Here is a 24,657-nt window from a genome sequence, read left to right as displayed (position 1 = left end):
AACCTAGGACCGGTCTCTCCAAGGCTTATGACGTAGTACGTATAAGGCTCCTTACGGAAACTGAGCAAGGCAGGCTCATAAACCAACATTTGTAATTCAGTCCAGTTGGCAGCCTGAACACTGAGGACCTCATTGAATGGAATTAAAGTCCACACTCAGTCATCTTTTTACAATAGATTTTTTTTTTGCCAGGCAGGATGGCAAAGGTTGAATTGGCTCTGCCGGCTTGTGGTCAGGTTTGTGAGCATGCAAAAGGCCTCTGTGTCAGGAAGATAGGAGTTCTCTCACCTTTGTAAGTGCAGTTCCCTTATCAGCAGTGCAAACTCTGTAATGACCTTTGTCCTGAGTATTTGGAGGAGTAAAGTTCAGCAGTAACTAAACTGATCCCAAAGGTGAGTACTGGTTTCCCTGTTGCAAGGGAATCTGAAAAACGCATGGATTTGTTAGTGGTGCCCTGCAGAAATATCACATGCCGGGCTCTTGAGAGTAAAGTGACAATGCAGAGCTAACACTCTTACCAGCTGGTTGAACCTCAGCTGATGCTTCCCCTTTGGCTTATTTATATTTCTCTTTCCCTTGCAGCTGTGTAAATGAGTATGGAAGATTATGATTTTCTGTTCAAAATTGTTTTAATTGGCAACGCTGGCGTGGGGAAAACCTGCTTAGTCCGACGCTTCACTCAGGTAGGATGTTTCTTCTCTTAATGGGGAAAATGCTTCTGTGCATATTGGGGAAGTTTTTGGTTCGTGTGTGTAAATCCATTTGAACGAGTAGCTGTCTCTAAAATAGCTTGGAATCTGTAGCTATGAACTGAGGTGCACGCCCACAACGCTGATCAGCTAAAGCACTTTGTTGTGATATCAACATCCCCAGCATAAGTCCTAGTGCTGTAAGTGTACCTGCAAGGGGTGATGTCCTGCAAAACTAGCCCCCTTGTTGGCAGATCTAGCTGAGAGAAAAACGAGACTATAGATGGGCATGATTTTGATGGGCTCTGGATCAGGCCTGAATGGGTCACAGAGACTGAAGGACCCTCTTGCTGCATCCTGTCCCTCTTCTACCCTGAACCCTGCAGAGGGCTGGGAAGCTTTTAAAGCTGCTGGAAACTGCTATCTGGATAGAGAAATTCAATGTCTGGGGTTGTCAATGCAGCACCTTCCATCACACTCCCTTTAAAAATTAGGCTTTGCAAGCGTTGTAAAGACCATTTAATGATGACTTAAAAAGACGGGGGAATGAGACCATGTGTTGCTCAGCAAACCTCTCAACCTCCTGCTTTTGTTTTCTTCTGTGACCCATACAGCTAAATCCTTAAAATAGAAATGGGGGTTGGGCAAGTCCCTGCTTGCCTTGCAGAAAATTAAATTACAAGTGTTGGGCACTTAATCTGCACTTTTCTGCGCAATGATACTGGGGAAAAGGAGGAGCAGGATTTCTGTAACCGAGGTAAAGGGGAAGTTTGCATGATACTGTATGTAACACAAGTTATGGTTTCTGGGCAAGTTTCACTTTAAGGTCTCAGCACTTTTTCTCTGTGATTGGTTTTAAAATCAAGCCTCTGGAAATCTTAAAACTCACTCTTTTCCTCCCACTCCAGCAGCAAGCAAATAGCTGGCAGCACTAGAGCTAAACCCAAGGGGCTAAACTGTAAAATCGGCAGCCAATTCTGCTGCTTTCCAAGCTTTGGCTTGCTGCTACTGGTTGCAGAGGCAGATATGGCCAGAATTCAGTGTGGCTTTGTGTAGGTCTACAGGCCTGGAAACCAATAATTGAAAAGCTATTATTATTTTATTGTTGCTTGGGTCCCTCTATTTAACTATACCAAGATATAATACTACCACGAAACGTGAGTTGAAGCCTCTTGACGTTGCTACTGTCAAGATAACAGCTGACTGTCGGTTCGCTCACAGAAACCTTTGTACAAGAATGTGAGAGGATTGCTTGGAAAGTGGCTTTCAGAGAGTTACACAACAGTGTTGGGGAAATGGAAAGCTGTGATGACAAAATGTTCTCTTCTAATGAATGTTCCTAAAGCTTTTGCCACCACTCACTCCTAGGAACTGAGAAATTTGACATAGTGAATCAGCTAAATGGCCAATCTAGTCCAGTGCCCTGTCTCTGACATCAGTCAATACCAGATGCTTCAGAGAAGGGTATAAACATCTATAGTTCTTTTTTCTTTTCTTCCTCCTCTTTCTCGATCCCCCTTTTCCTCTTGTTTGCCCTCCCCATCTCTGCCTCACAAGTCCAGTTGTCACATTCCTTACTCTATGGAAAACAACTGGAGTTGAACTGGAGAGACCTTTGTACAACAAGAGACATGATCAGTTGTTCTTTTGTCCCAGGTAACGTAAGAGTTGATTTTGCTGCCACTCCAAGCATTGGATTCCCAGTGCAATCAATTGGAGCTTTGTATATGGAGTGGGTGAAGAGTCCAGTCCTCCATCAGCTAGGGCAACAGAACAATTGATTGCATTTCCTGTGGTACAGAGATCTCTATGAATTCGTAGATCATAGATTCTAAGGCTAGACTGACCTTCTGTATAGCATGGGCCATAGAGCTTCCCCAAAATAATTCCTTCAGCATGTCTTTAAAAAAATCTATCCAATCTTGATTTAAAAACTGCCAATGATGGACAATCCACAGCAACCCTTGATTATATTGTTCCAGTGGTAATTACCCTCATTGTTAAAAAGTTGCACAATATTTTCATTTTGAATTTGTCTAGCTTCAACTTCCAGCCATTGGACTGTGTTAGTCCTTTCTTTGCTAGACTGAAGAGTCCATTATTAAATATTTATCCTCCATGTGGGTACTTATGGACTGTGATCAAATCACCCTAAATTGACTCTGAGTTGTTTCCCCATCTATTGATACTTCTCTCTGATGGGAGAACAACTGTTTTGGGGAGAGGGGAGTAGAATTAGAGGAAGCAGGATGGGACAAAAGCCTGGAGGGGATTCATCAGCGGGTGAAATCTTCTTTCTCATCTTACTGCAGAATCTGCTTTAACCAAACTGCTTTCTTTGTAGGGGCTTTTCCCACCAGGTCAAGGAGCCACTATCGGAGTTGACTTTATGATTAAGACTGTGGAGATAAATGGTGAAAAAGTGAAGGTAGGAAACTGCCAACTTGCTTTGTTGTGTTCAGGAGCGGGTTTACCATGAAACAAATCATGCAGTGGCATAGGGCCCCAAAATGCAGAACAAATCTCATCTGACACCCTGCACCTAGTCCTGGCCCCGGTGACGCAGCAGGGCTCAGGCAGGCTGCCTGCATGCCATGGCCGGTGGCCCCACACTACTCCCGGAAGCGGCCAGCTGCTGGCACATCTCTGCGCGCCCCTGGTGGGGGGGAGGCAGCTCCGTGTGCTGCCCCCTCGGGCAGTGCATGGAGACCCGCTGCCTCCTCCCCCTAAAGGGCGCGAAGAGACGTGCCAGCAGCAAGGCTAAGGCGGCTCCCTGCCCACTCTGCTTTCTTCCTGGGAGTGGCACATCGCAGAGGAAGCGGCTGGCATATCCCTGTGGCCCCTGGGGGAGGTGTGTCTCTGCGCGCTGCCCCCGCCCCAAGCACCAACTCTGCACCTCCCATTGGCCGGGACCTGCGGCCAATGGGAGCTGCAGGGGCAACACCTGCGGGCAGTGGCATGTGGCGACCCCCTGGCCCTCCCCGCCTAGGAGCCGCTGCCAGAGGGTTGAGTATGCCAGTCACTTTGGGAGCTGCACTGCCTGAGGTAAGCACTGCCCCCCTCCCGCACCCCAGCCTCCTGCCCCAGCTCAGAGCCCGCACCCAAACGTCCTCCCAGAGCCCGACCCCTCCCTCACCCAGACCTCCTGCCCCAGCCCAGAGCCTGCACCCCAGCCCAGAGCCCGCACCCAAACTCCCTCCCAGAGCCCAGCTCCTGCACCCCAACCCTCTACCCCAATCAAGGTACCTCACCTTTTCATTTACTTCCCATTACTTCTAATATAGGAGGGGGATGAAGGAAAAAAAGAATGAAAAATTGGGGGGGGGGGGATAAGAGAGAATGTTCTTTTTCTTGGCTGGGTCCCAAGGGGGGGCCCCCAAAAATGAAGCTGTGCACAGGGCCCCACTAACTCTAAATCTGCCACTGGTTGTGCTACTGTCCAGGTTTAGGTGAATTAGTATTAATTTTTCTCTTTGTAATCTGTGATGGAAGCAATTGTCGGGTGTTTGAAGCTCTGTGATGACATATAGGAGAGAGAGAGCGTGCTTGTAGCCTTATTGCCTGGAAAAGGCTGGACTCTTGAGTCCTATTCCTGGCTCTGACTTGTTTAGACCTTGGGCATATCATTTCAGTGCTGTGCCTCTGTTCATCTGTGAGGATAATAATAGTCTACCTTTGAAGAAGGGTGTTGCAAAACTCAATCCTTATTTGTACAGTGCTTGCGTATTAGGGTTTATGGATGTGCAAAGAACTATTTCAGTTCAACCTCCATTTACTGAACTCCTGTTAATTTGGATGTGGAATGCTCTCTCCTCCGCCAGCTGTAGTCATTGCAGCTCTGTCCCTACAGAGCTCCTAAGATTCACTGGTGTAGACCTGCAGGCTTGTGGAGTTCTGCAGGACTGAAAGGCCCTAGAAATACTTCCAGTTTTGGTTGAGCTGGCTGGCCTTGGAGAAACTGGATGACTCTAGTGTGACAAGGTGGGTGGGAAGTGTGATGATCCGTGCATTCAATGCTGTGAAAGTTTCAGTTGACCCCTGAAGTTTGCCTAGGGTTCAATTCCCTGCTATACTAGTACAAGCTCACAGATGGAAATGAAAAACTAGTTGATTTCTCTTCTCTCCCTTCTGGTATTCTAGTGGGTACTCAGATGAGAGAGCCAAGGTGGTGCAAATTACTTGCTGTGGATTAAACACACAAGGCAATATTTTCAAATGTGGGTGCCTGAAGTCGGGTACCTAAATCTATTTACGTGATGAAAAGTGGCCTGATTTTTATCAGATATTCTGAGAACCTGCAGCTCCCTTGGGGTCCTCAGGTCATCTGAGAAAATCAGGCTATAGTTTGCCTAAATAGGGATTTAGGCACCTAATGATTGACTTTTTTTAATTATAGGAGTGTCTAGAGTCCCCAGCCACATTGTGCTAGGGCTTGTACAAATCTGTAGTAAGAGACTGTCCCTGCTATAGGAGCTTACAATCCCTACAGACAAAGGGTGAGAGAAAGGAAGTAGAATTGTATTATCTCCATTTTATAAACTGGGAAAGGAATTGCAAAAAGACTAAATGACTTTGCCCAAGGTCACACAGTCGGTCTGTGGCAGAGCTGGGATTTGAGCCCGGACCCCTGAAGTCTGATGTAGTGTGCATCAGCCACAAGACAATCCTTCCTTCCTTAGTTTGAAAAGTTTTGGCCTTGATGTCCTGTCTGCTCTCTAGAGGGATTACAGTTCTCATGGCACATTTTAGAAAGAGGAAGGGCATTTTACCACACACCTCCTACCATGCAGAGGTGTCTTCATTCCTACCCTCAAACTATGGGTGGCTGCAGACCAGTGGTGGTCTATGTGTATAATTTGTGATTTGGGTTCTTCATAGGGGTGCTGTATACATGTACATTCATCCTCTTCGAGAGACACAAAATTCATGAGTGGGGCTGAGTAGACTCTTTGCTCATATAAGGTGAAGGAAAAAATGGAAATCCCACAGGAGCATCGATCAGAAAAATCAATTGATATACTTGGGGAAGGGGCACCAGGCAGCTCTTACTCATGTAGCTTGTACTTCTGTGTCAATAAGCCCAGCACGCACTGACCTTGGCTGCATTAGAAGGGACATAACCTTTATGGCAAGATAACATATGGGAAGGAGTTGTTTGCAGACCACACAGAAAGAGGGGTTTTTCTTCCACTTTAATTCTCCCAAGGACAATTCCAGGCCAAAATTTTCTTAAAGTGGGAGTCTAATGTTAGGCTGCTAATGCAATATTTAGGCATCTAAATAAATGGCCTGCTTGGAATAGAAATGCTGGCTGCTTAGCTCTCTTGAAAATCATACCACTTATGGATGCAGGAGCCTAGTTTTAGGCAACAGATTTTGAAAATCTTGGGCCCATTCTTCTCTAACTTGGGAGTTTTCTGTTTCTCTCTTCCAACTTCTTTTTATACTGGAAAGTCACTCTGAAGGTTGTCAGTGAGGTGCTCGTGCAAACCTGTATCTTGTGGAGGTTCTTTAGTAAATACTAGGCAGCTGATGATAGCAAAATATGATCTGAGCACAGGCTTGAGAACCAGCAATCTCCAGAGTGCTAATTCTGGCCTTGGTGACACCCCCATTTTGTGGCCTTGATCAAGTGACTGTCCCTTTTTGTCTCCATTTTTCTATCCTTAAATGGGGATAACACTTACTTACCATAACAAGTGCGTTACCACCAGGATTAACTCAATGTTGCGCACAGTGGTTTGAAGCTAGGGAGGGAGCAACAGGAGAGAAAGCATTACGTACTAAGGTCTTGCCTGCATTTGGGATTTTTGCACCCTGGGTAAGGGAGACTGACACAATCCTTGCTTTATACCAGTTTGGCACACTGTTGCAAAAATCCTTTAACGTAGACCAGCCCTAAGTAGCCACCATTGTACAGTGCAGAAGGCTTATAGGCCGAGAATCTTTACAAAGCAGACACAGCCCTGTCTATCCAGATAGGGTCAGCTGAAACATTTGAATGTGTGCGTGTGAGTGTGTGTGAGAGAGAGCGCTATCTATCTATCTATCTAATCAATCAACCCTTATTTCAAGCAGCCTACAATTAGATAGGGTTGTATTATATTTAGCAGTGCTATTGACAGGTGACATTTAGGAGTGAAGAATTTTCATGTTCATTCTCTATATCAGTGGTTCTCAACCTAAGGCCACCGCTTATTTAGGGAAAGCCCCTGGCGGGCCGGGCCGGTTTGTTTACCTGCTACATCCACAGGTTCGGCCGATTTGCAGCTCCCACTGGCCGCGGTTTGCTGCTGCAGGAAGCGGCATGGGCTCAGGGATGTGCTGGCCACCCTTCCTGCAGCCCCCATTGGCCTGGCATGGCGAACCGCGGCCAGTGGGAGCTGCGATTAGCCGAACCCGCGGACGCGGCAGGTAAACAAACCAGTCTGGCCCGCCAGGGGCTTTCCCTGAACAAGCGGTGGCCCTAGTTTGAGAACCACTGCTCTATATGGTCCTGATCCAAAGATGCTGAGCCAGATTCTTCTCTCACACTGGTGTAAATCAAGAACAACTACGTTTAAGTCAGTCAGTGAAGTTAAACCAATGTGAAACTTGTGTAAGTGAGAGGGAAAACGGGCCCTGCAGATTTAACTGACAGTCACTACTTGGGGTCTGAAAGTCAAGCTGGGTTCTTTCTGCCTCTTGCACCAGCACTGGTGGTGAGAGATTCTGCAATCGGAACCTAATTGATTTTTCTTGATGTGTGAGGCAGAATAGAATCCACCTTACTCTCCCACAGGTGTATTTGCTCAACAGTGCTAACAGGAGTAAATACTTGTATATTAGCAAGCAGGTGTGACTCAGGCATGCAAAGTTGAGATATCAAAATGACCTGTCACTCAAACTAGGGACTTCTCTGCCTATAAACTCATTGCAAAGCTCCCACGTGGTGACTCCATCCACTCCACCCACCGCCTGCACCATGGTTAAGGGCTAAGATGAGAGAGCAGCACTATTTATGGAGTAGTTCTTGGTATTCAAGACTGCTTGGGAAAATGTCCTTAGAGCTTTTAGGATTGCATTCCAGAATCTATGCAGACAGACTTGCTAATGTGAGATGTCTTTGCAAGTCATCTCAGTTTGAAGAATAGTGAAGAAAACTCAGGGAGAGACCTCTGTGTAAAAATCAAGACAAGAAAGTTCTGAATCTCTTCATATCCTTTTGCATGATACAGCATATGAAACTCTGTGTGATCCAGGGCTAGTTTTTTGGTCTGCTTGATCTTTTCTGACAAAATCAAAATTAAAAAAACACTCAAGCCACAGCTACTCTATGTAGATCTGATTAATGCTGTCATAAATATAAAGGTTTCAGAGTATAAATATAAAGGGAAGGGTAAACACCTTTAAAATCCCTCCTGGCCAGAGGAAAAACCCTTTCACCTGTAAAGGGTTAAGAAGCTAGGATAACCTCGCTGGCACCTGACCAAAATGACCAATGAGAAGACAAGATACTTTCAAAAGGTGGGGGGAGGGAGAAACAAAGCCTCTCTGTCTGTCTGTGTGATGCTTTTGCTGGGGACAGAACAGGAGTGGAGTCTTAGAATTTAGTAAATAATCTAGCTAGATATGCTTAGATTCTGATGTCTTTAAATGGCTGAGAAAATAAGCTGTGCTGAATGGAATGGATATTCCTGTTTTTGTGCCTTTTTGCAATTTAAGGTTTTGCCTAGAGGGATTCTCTATGTTTTGAATCTAATTACCCTGTAAGGTATTTACCATCCTGATTTTACAGAGGTGATTCTTTTTCTTCTATTAAAATTCTTCTTTTAGGAAACTGAATGCTTTTTCATTGTTCTTAAGATCCAAGGGTTTGGGTCTGTGGTCACCTGTGCAAATTAGTAAGGATTTTTATCAAGCCTTCCCCAGGAAAGGGGGTGTAAAGGTAAGGGAGGATTTTGGGGGAAAAGACATTTCCAAACGGGCTCTTTCGCTGCTGTCACCAAACGTCTAACCGGTATTATTATTATTATTAAGAAAGTCCAAGGGCAAAGGGTAAAATAGTTTGTACCTTGGGGAAGTTTTAACCTAAGCTGGTAAAAGTAAGCTTAGGGGTTTTTATGCAGGTCCCCCCATCTGTACCCTAGCGTTCAGAGTGGGGAAGGAACCTTGAGAAATGCCTAAAAGGTTACAAAAATAAATTCAAGCTAAGTGGATAGCAGTTGAAGGGGTAATCAGACATAATCCCAATCCTGCAATCGTTTAAGGATGTGCTTAACTTTACGCACAGGGGTGGTCTCATTGAACTCAACAGAATTATTCCTATGTATGAAGTTAGAGATGTATGTGAATTTTTGGAGATTGAGGCCTGTAGCAGAGGTGCCGACTTCCCCAATTCCAAGGGGGTGCTCGACTCCTGCTCCGCCCAAGATCCCGCCCCCACTCCACCCCTGCCTCTTCCTGCCCCATTCTGCCCCCTCCCCCACCTTTTCCTGACCCTGTTCCACCCCCCTCCCCCTGCCCCAAGCACCTCCTGTATGCTGCTGAACAGCTGATTGCAGGGGGTGGGAGGCGCTGGGAGGGAGGAGGAGGAGCTGATCAGTGTGGCCCAGCAGGAGGGCTCGTGGGGATGAAGGAGCTGATCCACGGGGCTGCCGGTGGGTGCTGAGCACCCACAATTTTTTTCCTGTAGGTGCTCCAGCCCCAGAGCACCCACAGAGTCAGTGCCTACAGCCTGTAGGATAAAAGAAAAGGAGGACTTGTGGCACCTTAGAGACTAAGAAATTTATCTGAGCATAAGCTTTCGTGAGCTACAGCTCACTTCATCGGATGCATTCATGATGAAGTGAGCTGTAGCTCACGAAAGCTTATGCTCAAATAAATTCCTTAGTCTCTAAGGTGCCACAAGTACTCCTTTTCTTTTTGTGAATACAGACTAACACGGCTGCTACTCTGAAACCAGCCTGTAGGATATTTCCCCAAGAAATAACATCCAGATAACTTTGTGTTCTCATGTGTAAGTCAGGCAACATCCTTTGACTTCCCTGGGAAGACCATAAAATGGAAAAGTATAGATGGTAAATTCACTTACTTTGGCAGAGAGAAGCTGAACTGTGATTAAAAACACACACATTTTGTCTGAAAGCATATCTTTATCAATGAACACAAATTCTAGGGCTTTTCTTCTGACTTAAATATCTAGCAAGTGGGTTGAATGACAGCTAAATCCAATCACAGAAGCTTCTGTCCTGTTGTTCCCCAAAGCAGTTTCTTCCAATTTCAAAGTTCATCATGTTGGTGTGATAGAACATCCTCATCAAAAAGCCATTTTGAGTCCAGAGAGATCATCCCTAGAATATCCTGCAGAAATACAAAGTGTGTACGCATCAGTAAACCATTATTAAAGTAACAGAAACATCAAACCCACAGAAACAAAAACAAATTACAGAGACCCTGATTTTTAAAGCAGATTCAACCTGACACCTGACTTGCACCCACAAGGAATTGTGCTTACAATTTTGCAGTTCTAAATACTTAACCATCTAAACACCATGTGCCAACAGATCAGGCAGTGTGATGCCTGAGTTCTGGGAACTGGTACCACAATTAATTTTCTCTCCACAAAATCAGAGGCAGCTTTTCAAAGTCGGACCCTAAGGCCTGGAATCAGATAATGGGCTAAGTGGGGCTCTCATCTCTCGGAAGCTAATATAATATAGATTACCTGTAATGTCATGGTTGACACAATTTAACTTTCATGTTCCCCTTGAGCTAGAATATTTTAAGTTTTGTTCACTCTGTCGTGATCTTCTGAGAACAGGGAAAATTCCCATTGACTTTAACCTTTCCACCAAAGGTTGCCAAAATGTAGTAGTTCTTTCTAATCAGATTTCAACCATTCAGATATTCAGATAGGCACTTTAAAAACCAAAACCTGAAATAGAGAAGTGCCCCTTTGAGTTAAAATATTGAAATTTGAGACATTCCTTCATTATGAATCATTGACCACATTTAAACAAAATTGTCTTTTATTCTAGATGACCAAAAGTTCATCATTTTAACAACCGACAAAAGTTTTATACATTTTTGTTTCATGCAACAGTTGTATTTAGGCATGAGACCAATGATTTGGAGAATTTTTAAGGTCATCTGATATCTCTAGATCTACTTATTAGAATTTAGTCAAGAAATGTGTTGTAGGTGGTAGACAAATGTGCTGCAAAGGCAGATGTTGATGGCCAATTCCATCCAAAGGATATCCTGTAATATCAGTATATACAGCAGAAAAGAGCCCACTGTGGGCTAGGGGTGGCAAACAACCAGTGCGCAGTACCCTGCACACCAGTGGCGGAAAGGAAATATGGCCATTAGCACTCTGGCACTACTTCTGTGAAAAGTGGCAGGAGATCATCCTTGTTTGTGTAGAGCAGACAGGACTTCCAGTGTTTTACGTCTCTTTGCAGGAGAACATACTATAATCGTGATTTCTACAGGGCCTACAACGTCTCTTCTTTCAGTAATAATGTGGCTTTGCTAATGTAACCCTTCTGCCAGGCCGAGTTGATAACAGCAAGGGCCGGGTTCAGTACATAGGGGTTCCCTCTCAACAAAGCAAATGCAAAACCGGCTCGAGTCCCCACCCAGTGACCTGGGAAAATCTTACACACACCCCTGGGCGCCTCAAAGTGGCAATACTTCCCCTCGCACAAGCACAGAGTCTCGGTGTAGCAGAAAATCTGTAATAACATGAGATAAATGACATCAGCATTAAATTGGGAAAACACCACAACTAGGGTTCATCAACCAAACCATGAGCAAAGACCCACCCCAGCAAATTGAGCCATGTCCTTTCCCTTTGGTTCTTGAGTCCAACAATCCAAAGGTCTCTTGAGTCCAAAGTCCCAAAAGTCTAAACCCAAAAGTCCAGCCCTAGAGTTCAAAAGTTCATCTGCAGAGTGTTACTCCCCAGTCTGGGTGAAAATGGAGTGTGGGGGGGAAAGAGGTAAAGGACACCTTACATGATCCAAAGCCGACTGATGATCCAAAGCCGACTGCCCCGCCTCTCCATGGGGCTTCACTCCGATCCGATCCGCCAGCCGTCCCGCGAGCTGCTCCAGCCGTCCCGCGAACTGCTCCACTTGGCCAGCCGGTCCGCTCCGCCAGCTGCGCAGCCATATATCTTCAGGCTCCCCCCTACTTAACACAGTGCTCAGTGATTTCAGCTCTTAGTAATTTTTAGCTCTTTAGTGATTTCAGCTTGTAGTAGTAGGAGCCTCAGTGCTCATGCACCGTAAGCCCAAAGCGAATTCCGCTCAGCACCTGTAACTAGATTCCTAATAGACCCAAAATTAGCTCTGATATTCCACAGTGGCGAGAGAAGGAGGTGCAACTGATGATTCAGGCCCTTACAAAGGGCCCACACCACCAGGTACAACTTAAATAATTTTTTCACTTCAAGGTGTAAGAGACACAGACAAGGTTTTCATCTCAAGGCCAAAAGACCCAAAACATCAAGACACTTGATCACAGCCTTAGATAGGCCAAGAGACTACCTACACTTGATACCTGTCCCAAGCCTCTCTCAATTCACTGAGTTTTGGAACCCATGTCCCTTGCCTAGCGAGTGCTACTTAGTTGATGGCGAGTCCCTCCATCATAATAAAAGGCCAAGTACAGTTCCACTGTCCTTGATTCACATAATCAGGATAACAATTTATTCTTCCTGCCCCAATAACAGAGAAACTGGGGATCCCACAGCAGCCAAAGTGACCATTTGGGCAGCTATGGGCTCATCCTAGGTGGGGTGGGTTTGCCTATGCAAATGAGATCAGCCCCTGAAGTTCTTTTCCACTTGCCACAACTCACCACCAGATGTCAGGGTGGAGTTCATCCTGACTCTGCTTACACTAACAAAACCTTCCTAAATTTCTGCTAAGCCGTAGGAAATTCTTTGTAGCTCTGGCTGCATCTACCGTTCCACATGTACTTGTTTGGTTTTTTTGAGCTCCTTCTTGCCAATGGCATCTTGCTACAGAGCACTTAAGAATTCAGAATCTTAAAAGCTTTGCATAGAGTGGAGAAGTAACTTACCCCAAACTTCAGACTGGTTTGAACGCTGGTTCAGCTGTAGGCTGTAGTGGTTGGTACCATTTTGATTAGACTGGCATTTCAGCAGATTTACTAAACCTCTGTGAAAATGGTTCTGTCATCTGAGCCATGTTTACATACCTTTTCCCCAATTTAATACCAGATTAGCTGAACCACAAGTTAGAACGATTTTGAAATTGTTGGTTAATTTTCCCAGTGTAAACATGGGCTGCAGTGTGTGTCCTTTTTGGTCATGTTCCAATTAAGCACTTCTCTGTTTTAGTATGGATTGAGGTCACTTGTTATCTTTGTAACTAATCTGAAATGCCATTGACCAGCGAACATGATTTTAGGGACCCAATCCTGTAGTGATTTCTATGTAGGCAGACGCGTGGTAGGACACAGAACTCCCTACAGGATCAGGGCCAATGTTATTTTAAAAGCTCTCTCTCCTCCCGCACCCCTGATATGATGGTGTAAATGATAGTACTTTGCACTTCTACTCTATATTGCCTTTCAAGATCTCAAACAGCTTTAACAATCCCTTTGATTTAGGTAAGTGGGTATGTGCCCTTCCTTACAGTTCCAGACTGGGGACAGAGAGCAGTGAGGTGACCTGTGCAAGGCTATGCAGAGCGAGAACCTTGAGATGCTTGGCTGAAAGTTCACACACAAGTCCAAGCTGTTGATTCTTTCTTATGGTTTCTCTCCCCACCCTCCTCCCTCGCACTCTTCATTTGAAACAGGGTAACTTCATTTGCAGCTGGGGGAGATGTTTTGTCGTCGTTTTTCAGCTGTTGTCATTGTCTTCAATGCAGGGGGCATTTGTTTTCTCCCTGTAATGCCAGCATTAGAATTCCAAGCCAGCATGGCTTACTTCTTCCACTGCTGATTGAAATGCTCAGTCACATGAAAGCTTACAGGCCTGCTGCTTCCAGGGAAATCAGCTGGAATGCCAGCTGACTTAGTGCCTTGAATTTAAATCTTTAGATGCAAGAAGAGAAACAAAACTGGGGGGTGGGGTGGAAGAGGGAGCCAACGGGATTAAAAGTTACCTGATTTCCCACCATTGGGTTTCCCCTGAAAGCATTTAGGTGCTGCCCTGATGCTAAGTAAAGGATGGTTTTTATGGTTTTTTTTTTTAATATGTATTTTCTCCTCCCCTTTCTCCCCTTCCTGTTGTGCCAAAAGCTGCAGATCTGGGACACGGCAGGGCAGGAGAGATTCCGGTCCATTACGCAGAGTTATTATCGCAGCGCTAATGCATTAATATTGACCTATGACATAACCTGTGAAGAATCCTTCCGATGCCTTCCCGAATGGCTGCGAGAAATAGAACAGTATGCCAGCAATAAGGTCATAACTGTGCTAGTGGGTAAGTGAGGACTGTGCTTTTATAAGAGCTCATTTCTCCAAGAGAGAATAATCAGCCATGTCCGTCTGGAGTTTGACTAGGGTCATTGGCAGATAGAGGCATTAGCAATGGAAAATACTGCATTTATTTTATCTCATAGTGTCAGGATCTCCTTCAAATATGCTGGACTGGACACCCCTTGATGCCAGTAGGTTCTGAACCTGTATCTCTGTAGCATCTTACCATAAAGCCATTCATCTGAGTGAAATTGTCAAGACAACGACTGTATCTGAATGACTCCTCCAATACATAAAGCCAATGCACTAAAACACAACTCAGAATAGCAACTGCTGCTTCTCAAAGTGTTGGCCATCTTAAGCCATGTAAGGTTGTTCAGCATGGAGGGCCGTATTTAGGTAGAAAGCCCAAACAAACCAGGAACCATTTAATGATTGTTTCACTTTCCCTTCCACTGAATGAATTATGTATTTGGTTATTTAGCCCCATGGCTTTGACTGTGCAGTTGCAGTTTAGAAAGAGTAACTGGAGCTTTACACCTCTAGGTTCCCAGTTCATATCTAGATCAGGTTGGTAGTGGCTGAAAGTTACTATGCTTTGATGGCCTCAGTCCTGTTGCAGTGGCATGTGTCAGCATCACAAAAACTAGTTGGCATTCCAGTTGGCATTCTCAGCAGAGAGGTCAAGGACTCAGTGGGCATATGGAGCCTGGAGTGTCTTCCTCCTCTCCCTCATTAATAGGCACAGTGCAGGGCCGTGGAGAAGATCATCTGCTGCTGTCTGTACCAACCCTGTCCTGTGAATAAACAGAAGGTTTCTGTCTCCAGGGCCATGACGCTACACCTTTCACTGGTACTAAATCAGAATTTCACATGGATTTTTAGAGAATTAAAAAATATTTAAATGAAGAAAATGCCACGTTGAGTAACGTCCTTTGCTTGAGATGAAGCAAATCCAGCCATCAGCCATCAGTTTGCTACCAGAAGAGTGCACCAAGGTATACACAGTGACGAGGCCCATTAGCATTCTGCAATGGTGGACTTTGTTTTCCAAATCGGGTAGTCAAAACATCACTTTTCAGGGACTTGGTCAAAGGACTAGGTCTCAGCATAGTCGAAGAATGATGGACACATAATTTGAGGAAAGCGTTAGTCAGATGGTTATTCAACAGAAAGATATCTCTCTCTCTCTCTCTCTTTTAAATAGCTTAATATTTAAAGAGTAGATAGTACAATTCTACAGAAGAATCTGGTGTATTTAGTCTTTATTTGGATTTTAAAATTAAAAAGACCCTTATCCCAGACTCTAGGTGCCCTAATGCACACTAACAATGCAATCTAAAATGCTTAGAGGTTCTGTGACAAGAAACCATTCACACTGTAGATTAAAGGTACAGTATATTTTATAAATAGTTTATAAAAGGTTAATAAACAATAATGTGCTAATAAATTGCTAGAATCCAGTAGGTTGCTTATAACCATCTGTAGCACCTTCTACTGATGTGCTTCTTACCAAGTTATAGATGGTTATATGCTTCTATACTCCAATAATTGCTTATTAACTTTCTATAAATGTAACGTCATATAGAATATGTCCATGAACCATTACATTGTAAAGGAGAGGTTGTTGGATGGAAATGACGGCAGTGGAAAGGGATCCTTTTCTCAACTCCCACTTCTTCCCAAACCAACTGCAGTTAATATCAGATTAATCATTAGTCGGTTTATTCCCTACACAAATGTTGATCTGTTCTGCCATAAGCTGAAAATGACATCTCCCTATGGGGGAGGGTTCCTCACCTCACCTAGTTCTATCAGCTTTCTTACACCCATTCATTCCCCGTGTTCAGTAACCATATAATGAACAAAAACATGTAATTAAAACTGGAGAGCAGGTCTCTTTTAAAGCTCATAATTATGTGAAAAAAATATTGTATTTGGCGTCCCCACATGCAATAATTGACATTTTAAGTGCTCCTTGGAGCAAGAACCAGTGATTGTTCAATAGACATTAAAAGGGAAATCCTTTAATGCCAATTGATATTAAACAGGTGCATTAGCACAAAATTAATGCTAAATGGCTTGCATGTTCCTGGGGAAAATTCCATTAAGCGAGCTAATATTAAAAAGCCTTGGTTATCTATCAGAGAATCCACTTTTTGGGGGGACAGGAGAGTGAGCATTTAGTTTTGTAGCTTTATAAGATTAATAGTTTGTTTAAAATAAAGAACCTAACGCGAGACACATGGTGACAAATGGTTCCTTTCTTCCAGATCAATTTCTGTTGGTTTTGTCTTACAAGTCGAATTAATTCCCTTTCTTAAAATATTTTATTGATGCAGGTAATAAGATTGATTTAGCCGAGAAAAGAGAAGTCTCCAAACAAAGAGCTGAAGAATTTTCAGAGGCCCAAAACATGTACTATCTAGAAACTTCTGCTAAAGAATCGGATAACGTGGAAAAACTCTTTCTGGACTTAGCTTGCCGGCTGATCAGTGAGGCAAGACAGAATACGCTTGTGAACAATGTGGCATCCCCGTTACCAGGAGAGGGGAAAAGTATCAGCTATTTGACTTGCTGCAATTTCAATTAAGGGCTGGCCCAAGATCCACCCCAAATGGGCCAAGAGGTTTTTTGCAGAGATATATCTCAGTGAAGGCAATTCCTGCCACTTTGACCCATCTGACTCACACCTAAGTCAGGTTCCCGATCTTAAAGCATGGCAGGCTGGCCGCTCCACCTGCAGGTCAACATAGCAGAATATAATATGGTTTAATCTTTTTTGCAGTCTCTGGAGTTGGTTAGCAAAAATAGTTTGCACAAGGCGCTCGTTCAAATCCAGAGCATGGGCTGCTACATCACTTTCCGTTGGAGACTAGAACAGCCTCCCTGGATGATACAGAAGAATGCAGGATCTCTTTTGCAGCACGCCTTTAGTCCTTTTGAAAAAAGATGAACTTTAAGCCTTGGACTATACAGTACTGGCATTGTTCCAGGCTGCCAGCCAAATGAATGCTTAGGATGTGTATATGCCCACAGCATCCTGATGCAGGACTCAATTGTATGTTTTGAATTAGTGTTATATCTCTCATCTGCAGGCACTTTCATGAACTTGGAATTAAAAACGTATATATCAACGTTTCCAAACAAACAACGATTTGAAAAAAGATATGGATACTGGCTTAGTCACTCCGTTTGGTGCTAGCACTCCGGCTGAATATTTCATAGACCAAACCTAGTTTTATTACATTACTGTCCTCTGAATGTGTAACTTAGAGTAAGTAGTGAAAGTATGCTAACAAGCACTGTCCATAAAATATCATTACCTCTTTTTCTCAGCCTGAACATAGTGGGTAAGGACTGTGCTTCTTTGATGTCAATTGTGGGGTGCAAAGACTTTTTTTCTTGAGTCATAAAAGCTCTGTAAACAGTAATTTCCTAGTGTAATGAACTAGCTTTGAGAATACTGACTGATGGAGTTCTAAACAGATCAGATCTGACCAAAATATTGTGTTTGCACTGATCATGTATAAGGGTTCAAAGGCAGAGCACAGTTTTAGATGGCAGTCCAGTGTGTTTGAGTAATGAAAGCTTGTAGTTACAGGTCTTACTTGAGAAGCAAGCATACAATTTTGTATGTTTTTTTTTTAAGCTTAAGTGAAAATGGCAGCAAGTGTTGTTATGAATCATTTTGTGTCTTACTCATCCAATGATCATCTTATGAACCTGTACTTTGGAGAAGCAATTCAAGGTACCAGTTTGGCATTGACTGTATTCTAATAGCTTTTGGATCCATGACCATAGATTCATTTAATTTTCTTGTTACTTTGTACTCTTAAGTCTCAGACACCAATGTATGTATAATTATTTGCTTAGGCAATTTCTTTATATAAAACCTCTAATGTGGAAGCACTATGGTATTTCTTATATTACACCTCTAGTGCCATGTTCTAATAATACATTGGACTTTACACACTGATGTTAAAGCAAAATTGGAAAAAGAGGTTGGACGCATACGTAGAAAATCATTCTTAAATGTTTGGTATCCGTTTTATTGACCTGAATGAGGCTAAAACTCTTGGTAACTTTGTGGCTGTGATACATTGTAACTTAGCATTAATCAGCTCGATATCATGTATTATTTGCTGAAGATGTTGACTGGCCTTTTGTATTAACATGAAAAAAGCTGCCAATAAGTAAATCTTGAAAATAAAAATGGTCTTTTAAAATGCTTTGTCACATTTTCCTAAACAGATTTTGGGGTCTCTCTTACTGTGCCTTTGATTTTCAGTGGGAAGTGTGTGTGTTGTGGATCAAGAGTGTAATATAGCCACTTTGTAATACATATTTCCTGCCGTAGCATGTCAGTTTTTTCCCTTAGAACGGGAAAATTTTGTTTGACTCAGCGGTTTCTCTTGTGCTTGGTAATACAATGAAGCCAGCACTAAGGAGCATCTCCAGTACGGAGGATTCCTTTCTTAACTGACTTCCTTTAAAAATACCCCTTAAATTTCCAGTACAGTTTTGTTTGACCTCTTAAAGACCACCCAGCTCCTACATAGCTGATTTTGCAGGTCACTTAAGTGTTGTGGTAAATGCCTTGTGGGATAATGCTGCCATCTCACTAAAATATCATAGTATTTTTAAAAAAAATTCTTACTCTTCAGGTCCTGGATTTTTCTACATAGTATATCAGTTGCTAAGGTAGAGGTACTTGGTAAAGTTGCCAGGAGGAGTGGAGTAATGTGGCTACATGTGCCACATTACGCTTGTTTTTCATTTCCTGTAGTCAAGGATGAAATGCTCAAGCATTTTCCTCAAACCTCTCTTTTACATTGCAAGTCATAACCAGTGCACTTTTTATTGGATGATGTTAAGGGTCGGGGAAATTTTTATTTTCATGCACTGAACACATTCTGACCAGGTAAACCCCAAAGTCACTACTGGGAAGAGAAGTATTTACTGTGTCTGTAAAGGGCTTTTTTGTTAAAAATTAAAAAAAAAAAAAAAAAGTTTTCACCATCAAATTGAGCACATCAGAGCCAGTTGAGTAAGGAGCTGGGAACAAATTAGTTACGTCTTTCTGTGGATGCCCTTAACAGTATGCTCATCTTTAAGTGGCCAGAATCAAGGATAATTGAAAGTAAATTAGGAAGTGTTATTTACTCCTTCTCATAACGCAAGAAAAAGGGGTCACCAAATGAAATTAATAGGCAGCAGATTTAAAAGAAACAGAAGGAAGTATTTTTTCACACAACGCACAGTCAACCTGTGGAACTCCTTGCCAGAGGATGTTGTGAAGGCCAAAACTATAAAAGGGTTCAAAAAAGATCTAGATAAGTTCATGGAGGATAGGTCCATCTGTGGCTATTAGCCAGGATAGGCAGGGATGGTGTCCCTTGCCTCTGTTTGCCAGAAGCTGGGAATGGGGAACAGGGGATGGATCATTTGATGATTACCTGTTCTGTTCATTCCGTCTGGGGCATCTGGCATTGACCACTGTCAGAAGACAGGATACTGGGCTAGATGGACCTTTGGTGTGACCCAGTGTGGCTGTTCTTATTATAAGTTTCTACTATTTAGGAAACACATGTTTTAAAAGTGAGTTAAGAACTTCTGTTTTCTAAGCCATCTGCATGTTCTGGAGGTTTCAGGCTCTAGAGAATAGCCAGCTTATGATACAGTCCTGGCTTGTAGATCCAGCAGGTTTTGAAATCCTTAGAGGGGAAGATGTTCATCATCCTGGCTACAAAATAGTGTTGCATAATAGGAAATGCTGCAATTAATGGAAACAGGTCGCCAAAAATGAGGTAATATTCAAAGAATGTTGTTTCTTCTTGGCCCATCAGTTCTGGAAACGATTGCATGTCTTTGGCACTGTAGCTCTCCAGAGAAAGAGATGTGCCATCCTTGGGGGAAAAGGAGGAACTCTCTCTTTTCCTCCTCTATGCCACTCACAGTGTAACTGTCCAAAGTAGGAGCTGGTTAGAAAACCAGTTACTTTTTTTTCCAATATTGAGAAATGCTGCCCAGCTGTAAGTCATTTTAGAGACATTAGGCCTCTATTCAATCTTTACAACCACTTACTCTTATCCTCCGATGTGTGAGCCACATTTGTCAATTTATGGACTAAAGGCCAAACCTCAGTGCTTTCTCAACTGTGACCCTTGCATTGATGTTGGTCCTGGATACACTGGTGCTGGAAGGCCATTTAATTGGCTCTCCTTGAATCATCCAGCTGGGTGCTTGTAAGTACAGCCAAAACAATTGTGTGAGCTACACCCAAATAAGACTGGTATTAAAGCCTACAATAATCACATCATTAAAAATAATACAAGAGAGACTCTCTTAAAAACAAGACAGAATTAAATGGAAAAAAAGAACCACAGCAGATAATGATGAGACTTCTTTTGAATCCTGGTGCAAATGGCTGCTGCCCTTTACTGAGAGAAGGGGAGCTGATGGATACAGGAAGGTACATAACAGAAATCTTCTAGCACGGTCCACAAAACCACACATCAAGTACCTAATGACTTAGCTTGGAAGGTTCTTCACTGAGCTATAAATCACTTGCAATGTGGCACAGGATCAGGGATCCCTATAGAATACTTTACACACTGCTTAATTCATAGAGAGCTGCTGGGTCTCAAGCAGACCATGCTGCATGGAGGACGCCATTTTGCAGTGTGCGCTGCTCTGCCCCGGCAGCATGGCCGCATGTGCTCAATGCATGGAGGACACTGTGACGTTGCACCCCATAAGGCTTTATGGAAATATGCTTATGAATGTATATATAACATAACTGGAATATGTTTTATTCTACATATGCCATGTAACATATCTCTGTTAAGGTTATGATCTAGTGAATCTATTCCTCCTATTTGTATGCATGTATCATGTTTGTATTCAAAGTTATGAATATTGGCTGTGTACTGGTTTGATTTTAAGTAGCCTTAGTAAGGCATTTGGGCAGCCTTTAGAAAGGAATTTGCAAGTTAAGTGCCCAGTCAAGAAACACGTAATGGACAACGGATCTTGGAAGGCTCCAATCCACATAAGTATACTTGAGGAGGTTCAAGGTAGCATGTGAACCATGGCTGCTATCTGTAAGTTCTGAGTCATGCATGGACATGTGACTTGCCCATGTGACTCCAAAACTCCATCTTGTATCTGGGATTCTACACGGGGAGGGAGGGGTGTCTACCCACAAGAGACAGTCTACTTAAACCTCTGGGGACCCCTCCATTTGGCCTTCAGCTGTCTCAAGCCACTCCACCCCCAAAGATACCTGAAAGAAACTGGAACAAAGGACAGTAACCACAGGGGGTGTGAGTGATTGCTGGACCCAGACTAGAAGGAGACTAGTCTGTAAAAGGAAGCTTACTGGAACTCCTCTGAGGGTGAGGTTTTATCTGTATTCAGTTTTCTTACTGTATTAGGCATAGACTTGTGTGTTCTATTTTATTTTGTTTGGTAATTCACTTTGTTCTGTCTGGTTACTACTTGGAACCACTTAAGTCCTACTTTCTGTATTTAATAAAATGACTTTTTACTTATTATTTAACCCGGAGTATGTATTAATACCCGGGGGGGGGGGGGGAACAGCTGTGCATATCTCTCTCTGTGTTACAGAGGGCAAACAATTTATGAGTTTACCCTTTATAAGCTTTATACAGGGTAAAACAGATTTATTTGGGGTTTGGGCCCCCTTGGGAGTTGGGCATCTGAGTGTTAGGAACATTTCTTAAGCTGTTTTCAGGTAAGCCTGCAGTTTGTGGGACATGGTTCAGACCTGGGTCTGTGTTTGTAGCCGGGGAGCATGTCTGGCACAACCAGGCAGGGTTCTGGAGTCCCAAGCTGTAAGGGAAGGCAGGGGCAGGAATAGACTTGGCACATCAGTTGGCAGCGCCAAAGGGGTTTCTGTGATCCAACCCGTCACAGACACCATGGCAGAAGAGGTGCTAGAGCTATGCCCCAGCATGAAAAGAGGTGCTGGGACCGAGCCCTGGCACAAATTCTGACTTTACAGAAAGAAATGTGCCACCCTGAGCAGTAGGAGTGAAGGGATGAGCACTATTCACCACTGCTGAGTGGCATGCCACGGGAATTTTAAAATGCTTCTAATGTCACTCCGAGCGGTTGAACAAGTATAGGTCCTCTTTCTTGATCATGCTGACTCAGTCAAATAGCAGGTGATGCTAATTCTGTTTTCTTGAATATTCAATGTGAAGTTTCTCAAGACTGAACCTCTTCTTTTCCAGTGATTTATTTTTCTTGATTTACAATTTTGCCTTCCAGCTGCATCTCTCCTGTCAAGTATCAGGGTTTTTTTTTCAACATTAGGAAAGCTCTATATAAGTGCTCAATATTTAGACCACGATGATGTCTGTTTCAGTGTAACAGAATGTACTAAAGGAGCTACTGTTGCAATAAGGGATCTTCAGCAGTTTGGGGTATCAAACCCCACATACTTCCTCCCATAATCCATTCTGGCCCCGAACCCTTTTAAAGTCATAGAATCATAGAATATCAGGGTTGGAAGGGACCCCTGAAGGTCATCTAGTCCAACCCCCTGCTCGAAGCAGGACCAATTCCCAGTTAAATCATCCCAGCCAGGGCTTTGTCAAGCCTGACCTTAAAAACTTCCAAGGAAGGAGATTCCACCACCTCCCTAGGCAACGCATTCCAGTGTTTCACCGCCCTCTTAGTGAAAAAGTTTTTCCTAATATCCAATCTAAACCTCCCCCACTGCAACTTGAGACCATTACTCCTCGTTCTGTCATCTGCTACCATTGAGAACAGTCTAGAGCCATCCTCTTTGGAACCCCCTTTCAGGTAGTTGAAAGCAGCTATCAAATCCCCCCTCATTCTTCTCTTCTGCAGGCTAAACAATCCCAGCTCCCTCAGCCTCTCCTCATAAGTCATGTGTTCCAGACCCCTAATCATTTTTGTTGCCCTTCGCTGGACTCTCTCCAATTTATCCACATTCTTCTTGTAGTGTGGGGCCCAAAACTGGACACAGTACTCCAGATGAGGCCTCCCCAATGTCGAATAGAGGGGGACGATCACGTCCCTCGATCTGCTCGCTATGCCCCTACTTATACATCCCAAAATGCCATTGTCCTTTTTGGCAACAAGGGCACACTGCTGACTCATATCCAGCTTCTCGTCCACTGTCACCCCTAGGTCCTTTTCCGCAGAACTGCTGCCTAGCCATTCGGTCCCTAGTCTGTAGCGGTGCATTGGATTCTTCCGTCCTAAGTGCAGGACCCTGCACTTATCCTTATTGAACCTCATCAGATTTCTTTTGGCCCAATCCTCCAATTTGTCTAGGTCCTTCTGTATCCTATCCCTCCCCTCCAGCGTATCTACCACTCCTCCCAGTTTAGTATTGTCCGCAAATTTGCTGAGAGTGCAATCCACACCATCCTCCAGATCATTTATGAAGATATTTATGAAGATTTAAGTCTGGCTTGAGTGAAGGATATATTTGCAGTCTGTTAGAAGTTGAACATAAACAACGTTGCTTTGTTAAACATTTATGCAAAGTGATAAACCACGAAGGTGGCTTGCTAGCAAAGTGCTAGATAAGTGTCTGATCCCTTATAGTTTACTAAACAGTATTTTATTGTAATAGCTTATTGCAGATTTATTCCCTTTTAATACTCTGCGGCTGTGAAGGCGGATGAGGGCTGCAGGGCCCTGGCTGTCTTGGATCCCCTTGCCACTGGCTCAGGGTTTTCCTCCTGCCGAGTCTCGTGTGGTCACTGCCTGCGCACTGGTTTCCCCACGTTAAAAGATTTCACGTGCAGGCCTCTGCCAAAGGGCTCACACCCACACAAAGCCCCTCGGCGATGGACAAGTGGCAGGGAAGACGGGAGCACAGTGATCTCTGGGAGTCTTTAGTCACAAATCTGCATGCAGGCGGCAGCTGTGTGATGGTCGTCTTGTGCTGGGATGAGAGAAGTGCATTTTGACAGCCGCAGCTGTGACTGAGCAGGCCTTTTCGGGCTCCCCTCTGCTCACCCCAAATGGGGAGGGGGCTAGAAAAGGTGCCCCAAACATAGGCTCTCTCTCATTCTTCCTACTGGATGGCTGTATCCTGTGGGTTCACTCAACTCTGCAGCCAAAATAAGAGCTATAAGACAATGAATTTCACCACCTGGAGTGTCCGCACCCTTATGGACTCTCAACACGTGAATGCCCAGAAAGAAGAACTGCCATAATTGCCAGAGAACTGGCAAGACTCAATATTGACATTGCAGCTCTTAGTGAGACCCACTGGGCCGATGAGGGCCAAGTAAAAGAGGACGGAGGTGGCTACACCTTTCGGAAAGGAAAGCCAGCTGGAGAGAGACGCATTCACAGGATTGGCTTTGCCATCAAAAAGAGGATCACCAGTCAGCTTTTGGAGGGTCCCATGGGGATCAACGAGCATCTCCTGACTCTTCGGCTCAAGCTCAGCAACAACCAATATGCCACAATCATCAGCGCATCCGCCCCATCACTTGATGATGAGGAAGGCAAT

At 43.9% G+C, this 24,657-nt stretch overlaps 1 protein-coding gene across 4 annotated transcripts in view; it reads left to right on the top strand.

The window, feature by feature from the left end:
- The window catches only part of RAB30 (RAB30, member RAS oncogene family), a 64,232-nt gene extending 45,895 nt beyond the window's left edge, over positions 1-18,337 (top strand). For 3 of the 4 annotated variants that reach the window (XM_077807616.1, XM_077807639.1, XM_077807624.1), the window contains exons 2-5: positions 583-683; positions 3,034-3,117; positions 13,950-14,133; positions 16,472-18,337. In XM_077807616.1, the coding sequence (XP_077663742.1) occupies positions 591-683; positions 3,034-3,117; positions 13,950-14,133; positions 16,472-16,722 (612 nt within the window). In that variant the 5' untranslated portion in view covers positions 583-590 and the 3' untranslated portion in view covers positions 16,723-18,337. Of the gene's footprint in view, positions 1-344; positions 393-582; positions 684-3,033; positions 3,118-13,949; positions 14,134-16,471 lie in introns of those variants that run through there. The other variant, XM_077807632.1, reaches the window with a different exon arrangement.
- The last annotated feature ends 6,320 nt before the right edge of the window (positions 18,338-24,657 follow it).

This window comes from Eretmochelys imbricata, chromosome 1 (assembly GCF_965152235.1).
Source record: "Eretmochelys imbricata isolate rEreImb1 chromosome 1, rEreImb1.hap1, whole genome shotgun sequence".
Taxonomy (NCBI): domain Eukaryota; kingdom Metazoa; phylum Chordata; order Testudines; family Cheloniidae; genus Eretmochelys; species Eretmochelys imbricata.
The sequence above is the reverse complement of the archived record's forward strand: the minus strand, read 5'-3'. Positions and strand labels throughout refer to the sequence as shown.